General features: G+C 57.8%; 2 protein-coding genes across 2 annotated transcripts; both read right to left on the reverse strand.

The window, feature by feature from the left end:
• Positions 1 to 290: 290 nt before the first annotated feature.
• On the reverse strand, positions 291 to 1,851 carry LOC103766748 (protein PML-like; the record flags this gene model as incomplete). The annotated part of the gene is made up of 2 exons (XM_029958789.1): positions 1,833 to 1,851; positions 291 to 807 (listed from the first exon to the last, which is right to left on the reverse strand). Coding segments are annotated over exons 1-2 (536 nt in total), but the record flags the coding sequence as incomplete, so codon positions are not given.
• Positions 1,852 to 2,554: 703 nt separating this feature from the next.
• On the reverse strand, positions 2,555 to 7,872 carry LOC103766750 (stomatin-like protein 1). The gene is given in 8 exon segments (XM_018081535.2): positions 2,555 to 3,657; positions 4,345 to 4,545; positions 5,126 to 5,210; positions 5,212 to 5,361; positions 6,150 to 6,353; positions 6,813 to 6,962; positions 7,097 to 7,203; positions 7,444 to 7,872. Coding segments are annotated over 8 exon segments (1,245 nt in total). The 5' UTR covers positions 7,592 to 7,872; the 3' UTR covers positions 2,555 to 3,457.
• Between the last annotated feature and the right edge of the window lie 73 nt (positions 7,873 to 7,945).

The following is a 7,945-nucleotide window of genomic DNA, read 5'->3' on the forward strand; positions in this document are numbered from 1 at the left end:
GCCCTCCCTCCTCCCGGGCTCCTGACAAGCCCATAGCACACAGACTCATGGAAGGGACCCACAAGGATCATCAAAGTGCAACTCCAGGCCCTGTGCAGGACACCCCAACAATCCCACCATGTCCCTGAGAGCATTGTCCAAGCGCTCCTTGAGCTCTGGCAGCCTTGGGGCTGTGACCACTGCCCTGGGGAGCCTGTTCCAATGCTCAATCACCCTCTGGGGATCCCATCATGGGACCCAAAGAGATGACAAGAACCCACTCAGATGAGGACAAGCCTTCTCAGACCTACCTCACAGGCTGGCTCCTGTGGTCTGGTTTGGAGCAGGACAAGCTACCTGTCCTCCTGATTCCCTGCAGGAAGTCATTTGCAGACCCTGCCCTGACGTCCATCACCCTCTTGGCTCTGTGGCTCTCCCACCTCAGGTAGCGCTGATGGGCCTCGAAGCACTTGGTGCAGAGGAACTCGAAGCACTCGGAGCACCAGAACTCCCCAGATTTCCTGCAGTTGTCGCAAAACAAGTCAACTCCATCAACCATCTGCTTGTAGACCCTCAGCCGGGCCTGCAGGTTGGTGAAGAGCAGGTTGTCCACAGCAGGAATGCCATCGGCCTGCGGGATGGCCGTGCAGCACACGGGGCACTGCCCAACAGGCTCGTTCTTGCTCAGGCAACCCAGGCACAAGGTGTGGAGGCAGGTGAGGAGCTTGAGGTTGGGCGATTCCTGCTGGCAGCCCTCGCAAAGGAGGAACTGAAAGTCATCTTCTAGGAGCTTGGGGAGAGAGAGAGGGAGAGGGTGAGGAATAAGCACTGAGGAGTGTTTTTAAGAACTTCTGAAACCTCATCTTGGGGGTAGAGGTGACCCAAACCCCCTTCTTGGAGCAACCAGTGAGTAACCACTTCCCACCAGTGATGCCCAGGACAGAGTTTGTCCCGTGCACTGGGATGAGGTTGGATGGACAGGGCCCTGCTGAGCCCTTCCTCTCCCTCTAGCAAAGAGGAAACATTCCCCCAGCTATGGGGCTGGGGAGGACTGAGGAGGGGCAGATCGAAGGGTGGGGGCACGGAGGAAATAGCTAAAGATCCCTGAATGACACCCTGGTAGAGGTGGGGACCATCGTCTCAGACACCCCCACCCCCTCCCTTCAGCCATTCCCTCTGGGCCCCGAAACTTACCCTCTCTCACGGGGCCGGGGGGGGCTGGACTGAGGACCGGTCCTATCCTCCCCACCACCCACCAAACCGGGAAGCGGAGAAACACCCCAAACTCTCATCCCCATCCCCACGCCCTGGGACAAGGGACTTTTTGGTGTCCTGGACACCTCTGGTCCCCTCACGCGGCCGGAGCCCCCTCGGCGTCCCGCCCGCATCCCTCCCGCATCCCCCCTGGACCGACCGGGGCTCGGGAGCCGGGACGGGAAATGGCGGGCGGGAAGAGACGGATCCCTGCCTCCGCCCCGCCTGTACTTTCGGTTTCTGCGGCTCCGGGAATAACTCCTCCTCCGTGCCTGGGCGGCGGAGCCTCAGCGAGCCCGCTCACAGCCCCGCTTCCCGCCCGGAAAACGCTTCACAGCCGGCTCAGCCCTTCCCGGCCATCCGGGAGGGAGGAAAACCCAAGATCCCCGCCAAAAGGCTTCTCCCCCAAGGAGAAGCACCCCCAGAAATGTGTAGCAGCGTCCCCGTCCCTGCTGTGCTTCAGACGGGCACTGCCAAAGGCGTTTTCGGTGCCCTTTGCAGGCCCTGAGGGAGCTCGGGGGCTGTCCCTCCACCTTGGAGAGGATTTCCACATCCCTTTGTCCTGTATTCCTTTGCTCCTTCGTGCAGGGCATCGGTACCCCCAGCCGTCTGCACCATGGGGACCATCATGAAAGGGGACCACCACAAACAGGGGACCACCATGACTGGGGGACCACCACAGAAGGGGGACTGCCACAAAGAGTGGACCACTACAAAGGGGGAGCCATCAGGAGTACTTGGGGTTCACCTCTCCTGGCACACCCAAAGGCAGAGGGCATGGCAGGACACTACTGTCAACTCCTCTGGGGTCTTTTGATGCCCTGAGGATCCCCAAAGCCTGGCCCAGGCCAGAGCCACCCAGCCCCAGGCTTTGAAGAAGATGTTTAACAGGTGGTTTAGTCTGGTTGCAGCTGTGAAACATTTCAGTTCCAAACATTTCAGTTTTGGAAACATGTTAATTCTCTTTCCCCCTGTCCCATCCTCTGGCAAGGAGCCCCTTGCATGGATGGGACAGGACAGCAAGACCACTCAGGTTTGTCCCAGTGGTCCAGCAGAACATCCTGGAGCTGATAAAGCTGCCTGGAGCTCTGAGACATTTTAACCCCTGGGGTGTTGGGTGCTGTTAGGGAGCTGAGCATCCCCCAAGAGGCCACACAGCATCCTGCCAGCTCTTCCTCACCGTTCCAGGCCTTCATGTGTTCATCACAATTGAGCCTCCTTGACTGGCAGCTCCTCCCATGCTCTGGTCTCTGCCTTGGGGGAAACTGAGGCACGGGGGGTGCAGCCACATCTGCCTGCAGAATTCACGAGCCCAGCACTGCCCAAGGCTGCACACCAGGTTTATTGTCCATCGAGAGTGGATAGAAAGGAAGCTTACAAAATAAATAAATATCTCTATATGCCTATATCCAGTCCCCGCCCCCTGTGGACACACCTCACAGCACACACGCAAAAGGATCTTGAAGCACAAATTAGCGCAATCACTAATTACAAACCGCTGTGTGGGGAAGGCAGGTCATCCCCCAAATTGCCACCTCTGCCACTTCCCCGTAAGTGCCGTTATCCCATCAGTGGTGCCACACTGGATCCCAGTTCCAGCCTGCTGGTGGCATCCCAGCCTGGTCCAGCCAGCCCTCGTGGCCCGTTTTGGCTGCCCACCCCATCCCATGGCTCCTGTCCTCGGCCACAGCGTCCCCAAGCTCTCCTCCACACAACTGCTCAGCTCACGCCCCTTCCAGTGAGATCCCTGGCCATGCACCAGGTTGTGGGGACACCAGGACATCAGTCTGTGCCCTGGTGGCACATTGGCCCAGGAGATCAAGGCCAGGTTGGATGGGGCTTGGGGCAACCTGCTCTAGTGGAAGATGTCCCCTGCCCATGGCAGGGGGTGGAACTTTAAGGTCTTCCCACCCAAACCAGTTTGTGATTCTATGAAACTGGAAGCAAACTGGCACACGGTGAGGTGCCAGCTGGTTCCTGTAATGTTGTAAGCAGGGGACGAAGAACAGAGGGAAAGCCAAGGACAAGGACGGGCAGTGGAGCTCAGCCTCAGTTTCCCTGCTCCGATGTTCACCCAACTCCCACAGCCTCCACAGGAAGGGCAGCAGGAGCTCCAGCATGGCAAGGCCCCCCACCACACAGCACGGTCCTCCCAAATGTCCCCACGCCTCGGCACACGGACAGAGACACAAGCACACGGACACGCGCCCACGCACACGCTCTATCAACGCTGCTTCATCGCCTTGACGAGCTCCTCCAGCTTCAGGGCCAGGTGCAGGTCACCTGTCACCTGCAGCCTCCCGCTCATGTAGGCACTCAGGGGGCGCAGGTCACCCAGAAAGAGGTCCTGAAGGTCCTTCTCCGACACTTGCAGGGTGACATCAGGAACGCCCTCGGGCACGCCGCGGCAAATCCGCCCGCTGCCTGTAGGACACGGTGGGTGGGAGAGGGAGAAACAGTGGGTTCAGGATCCAGCCTTGATCCAGCTGGTGTTTCCCCCACACACATTTCATGAGATTTGAGATGGGCCAGATGACAGATGGGCCTCCTCCTGGCAGGGAGACTTTGGAGACAGGAGTCCTTACACCTCATGGAGATGAATTTCTCTTGTGTTGCTCCACCAATACCCTTTACAGTGGTCCACCTCCAAGCCCCGTCCTGCTTTTGCCATAACCACCAAGAAAACCACAGGCAACCATGTGGGGATGTATTAGGGTGCTGGAAGAACATCCTCCAGCATGGCAGGGGCCCTCCATCACTACCCCCTTGTGCTGGTGTCCTATGAGAGTCAACAACTCCTGAGGTCTCCAGGCCAGCCACGAGACCTTGCTGTCAATTTTCCATCAATACTCTATTTATCAAAGAAAATTCATGGTTTTAACCCAGAACAAATGATACTTTGGACTGCCAGGGAGCGTGGATTCAAGGTCATGGTCACCAAATTATGTTGCTCACCTGATGGGTCCCGAGGTGGCTTTCATGGAGGTACCAAAGGGGTTTGGTTTGGGACCTCTGACCACCGAGCTTGGTGGGGTTCACAGCATGCAAAGGGGGCACAAGAGCAAAACACACCCTCACAGCTCCAACACAACAACCCCAAAGAGTGCTGACCTGAGGAGAGGTCTATGAAGTAGGTGCTCCAGGTGCCACTGGACAGGGCGATGTTGACCTGGTAGGATGCTCCCACCTGGCTGACCAGGGCCTCAGAGAGGACAGACTCCACTGCTGAGAGCAGCTCGTCTGCGCTGGGCTTCCTCTGGGCAAGGAGGGGAGTGGTGGGAGGCTCCACCTCGTTCACCATCTCCACACTGTCTGCTGGGGACAACGGCACAGATTAGGGGACACATTTGTGTGGTGAGCCAGACCCACCAGAAAAGGTCTCCAGAGGAAAGAAACCACCTTATCCAGAAAGTCTTCAGCTAAGCAAGAAGAGGGCAACTGGTCTTGCCAGTTCCTGCTCCACTGTCTGCCATGGGTTACTCTTCCCTGGCTAACAGGGCGAGGAAAATTATCCCTGAAAAGTTAATGGGGCACCAATCGGTGCAGGGTTTCTGGAAAAAAATCCACATGACTCTTGGGAAACTCAGGCTCGATTTTGCCTCGTGGAAATGCTGAGATATGAATTGGTCTTGAGCCCAGGGCTCCTGCAGATCTGCTTCTGCCCTTCCCAGTCCCTTCTCCAATGTCTTGTTGGAATGGTGGTTCTGTGCCATGTGCTGTATGGAGCTGTGCCCGCAGCTCTCCTCCCTGCTACCAGCCTGTCTGTGCTGTGCTCGTAGGAGCATGACATCTCCCAGACTTTGACTCCTCTGTCAGATAGCCAATGGACACAAAGGTCACCTGGCAGGAGGGACATGACCCAGCAGAGGAGCAGTGACCCAGGGTTGGTTACCTGCCTCTGGAGCGCCGGTCCCGCCGCCGGCCAGGGCCAGGGTGCTGGCCGCAAGAAAATGGGACCAGCCAGCTTGCTGAATGGTGGCCATCAGCACCTCCCAGCCCTGGCACTGGTGGCCCGGGGGCTGCAGGCCCCGCCAGGTTCTCCCGGGGTGGCTGCAGCCCAGCCTCCATGCTCAGCTCCACCCGGTCCACCTCCAGGCCCCACGACTTGGTCATGTCGTTAATCTCCAGCTGGGAAGAAAGGGAGAGGTGTTGACAGCTTTGACAGCCTAGGCAGAGCTGGATATGGCCATGGAGACCACCTCCCCACCATGGCACCTCCCACCATTGCCATCCTATAGCTTGTGCTGCTGCTGCCCACCAGTGGGGTGTTACACCAGGCTCAGTAGTCCTCCTTCTCCTCCAAGCTGTCAGCTCTCACATCCAAACCCTCCTCCCCCAGTTGCTCTCCCAGCTTGGAGGAGGCTGGGACAGGGGAGACAGCTCTGTCTTGTTCCTCTTTCCATGGTCCTTTTCCTTGCTCCCTCTTGGGCAACACATCCTGGCATGGTGCTCCACCAGGCAGTATCTCTGGCCTCCAAACCACCCTAGGGACCCCAGAGGTATCCCCCAGCCTCTTTTTACATCAGCCCTTATAGACATTGAACCCACAAGATCTTGGCCTGACCCAGGCTGACTGCAGGCAGGACTCACTGCCCCTCTGTCACTACCTTGTCCTTCTTCTCTCACCCAAAGCCCTTTCCAGTCTCCCTCCAGACATTTTCCTGATGGAGATAAGGAGGTCAAATCACAACACGTCAGCCTTTCTGTGCACCCAAAGCCCTTAGAGATCAGCCACAGAACTCTGGAGATCTGAAAATATCTGCTCCCTGCTAATCACCACATTTTCCCAGCTCCCTTCCTTGTCCAGGTCTGTGGCCAGGTAAGACTTTCAGCAGCTCCATCTTTTCCTTACTGTCACTTCAGCACCACGATCCCAAGGGTTTGGGTGTCCTGGGGGGCTCTGAGGTAGTCCTCACCAGCAGCTGCTCCCCGATCCTCAGCTTCTCCACCTGGATCTCACGGAGGCTCTTCTTCATCAGGGTCTTGGTCATGGCGTTCTGTGCTGTCATCCGGGTGGCCGCAATGAGGTCCTTCACCATCATGACGGACAACACGGGGTCCCACACCCGGAATTGGACGTCGGCACCCATGGAGATGATTGCCCCATCCTTGGAGGTCACCTGGGGCAGAAAGGAGTCAGGATCTCTGCCGCTCTCCGCCCCACGGCCCAACCCTTGTGTGTAGATCCTGGGAGCAAAGGCATTCCTAGATGTCTTTGTTAAGAGGATTATTGGAAACAAAACCAATCCAAATAATTAATTTTCGGCTAGCTTGGATGGTGAGGACAGTTTCCAGCATGGGCTGTTATTTAAAGACATCTGGGAAGGGTAGGGACTGATGGTTTTGGGATGTCTCCAGCCAGGAACACCCTCTGAACAAGGCAAGAGGAGCTTTTTGACCTCAGGCAGGTGAGGACTGACTACACTGACTGACTGACTACACAGCACCAGCTACAATGTCCCTGGCCTTGCCAGGAGGAGCTGAAAGCTGGGTCACCAAGGGTCAGACCATCCCAAAATCCACCTGCTCTGGGAATTTGAGAGCTACTTCTCCATCCCACCCTGAGGGATGGCAGTCACCTTGCAGGGGGGCACGTTGAAGGCCCTCGTCCTCAAATCCACCCGCTGCCAGTGGTCGATGAAGGGCAGCAGCAGGACCATGCCGGGCCCCTGAGGTGCCTGGATGCGGCCCAGGCGGAAGATGATCATTCGCTCGTAGGCGGGCACGACCTGGAACGGGAAAGTTTAGACCAGGGCAGGAGCAAAACCCTGGATCCTGCAACGCCAGGACCAGGGGCAGCTTGTAACTGTCCCCTTATGGAGGTTGGTTGTCATGCCACTCCTCACCTGCTTTCCTCACTTACCTTCAAGGTGAACCACCCTGAGATAGGGAAGGTGACAACCATCAGCAAGAAAACCAAGGAGGTGATAATCCCATGGCAGATCCAGGACAGCCAACCCTGGGAGGTGTCTGCAAGAAAGGTGAAAGGGGGATGTACCTGCTCCAAACTCCCCTGCCCTGCCCGTGAACCCCCATCCAAGCCTCTCCCCTCCCTGCACCCTGCACCCAGGGCTGCCAGCAGTGTGGGGGACACCCAGCCAGTGCCACACCCTACAGCACCGGGGGCAATAGGGAGGGAGGCAGCAACTCCCCTCTAGGTGTGGGAGTCACCTGTGGTATTCCCAGCCATCCTAGGGGCTTGGGGCTCACCTATGGCATTCCCAGCTGGTCCCAGTGGGTCTTGCTTGTCTCTGAAGCAGAAAAAGCCCTTCTGGGCACCGTAGAACCCAATGCTGGACTGCTGGAAGCGGTCAAAGTCCCCCAAGGGAAGGGCTTGGTATCCCGAGCGGCTGAACATGGTGCTGGTGCCTCGCACAGGGCCTTGCTCTTGGTGCTCCAAGGTGCTCCTCTAATCCTGGCTCCCTGCTGCCATCACAGCCACCTCCATCCCTGTCACCGTCTCCCTGCCGTGAGAGATGCAGCTGACAAGCCCTTCTGTAGTCACATTACAGGAGGGCATTTGCTGGAAGAAATCCAATCCTTCAGGGGCTTCCCTGGCCGGAGTCTCACCCCGGCTGAGGTGCTGGAGGCTTCACATCCTCCCGGAGACCCTCTGGGGCAGGAGCCGAGTTTGGAGACAAAAGCTGCGAGCCCGCGGTCGCTGCTCACTTCGCACCCCCTCGGAGCCGGGGATGACCCCGGGGCGTCCTCG

Source organism: Manacus vitellinus, unplaced genomic scaffold, assembly GCF_001715985.3.
Source record: "Manacus vitellinus isolate BGI_N305 unplaced genomic scaffold, ASM171598v3 ctg7180002434373_pilon, whole genome shotgun sequence".
Classification (NCBI taxonomy): Eukaryota; Metazoa; Chordata; class Aves; order Passeriformes; family Pipridae; genus Manacus; species Manacus vitellinus.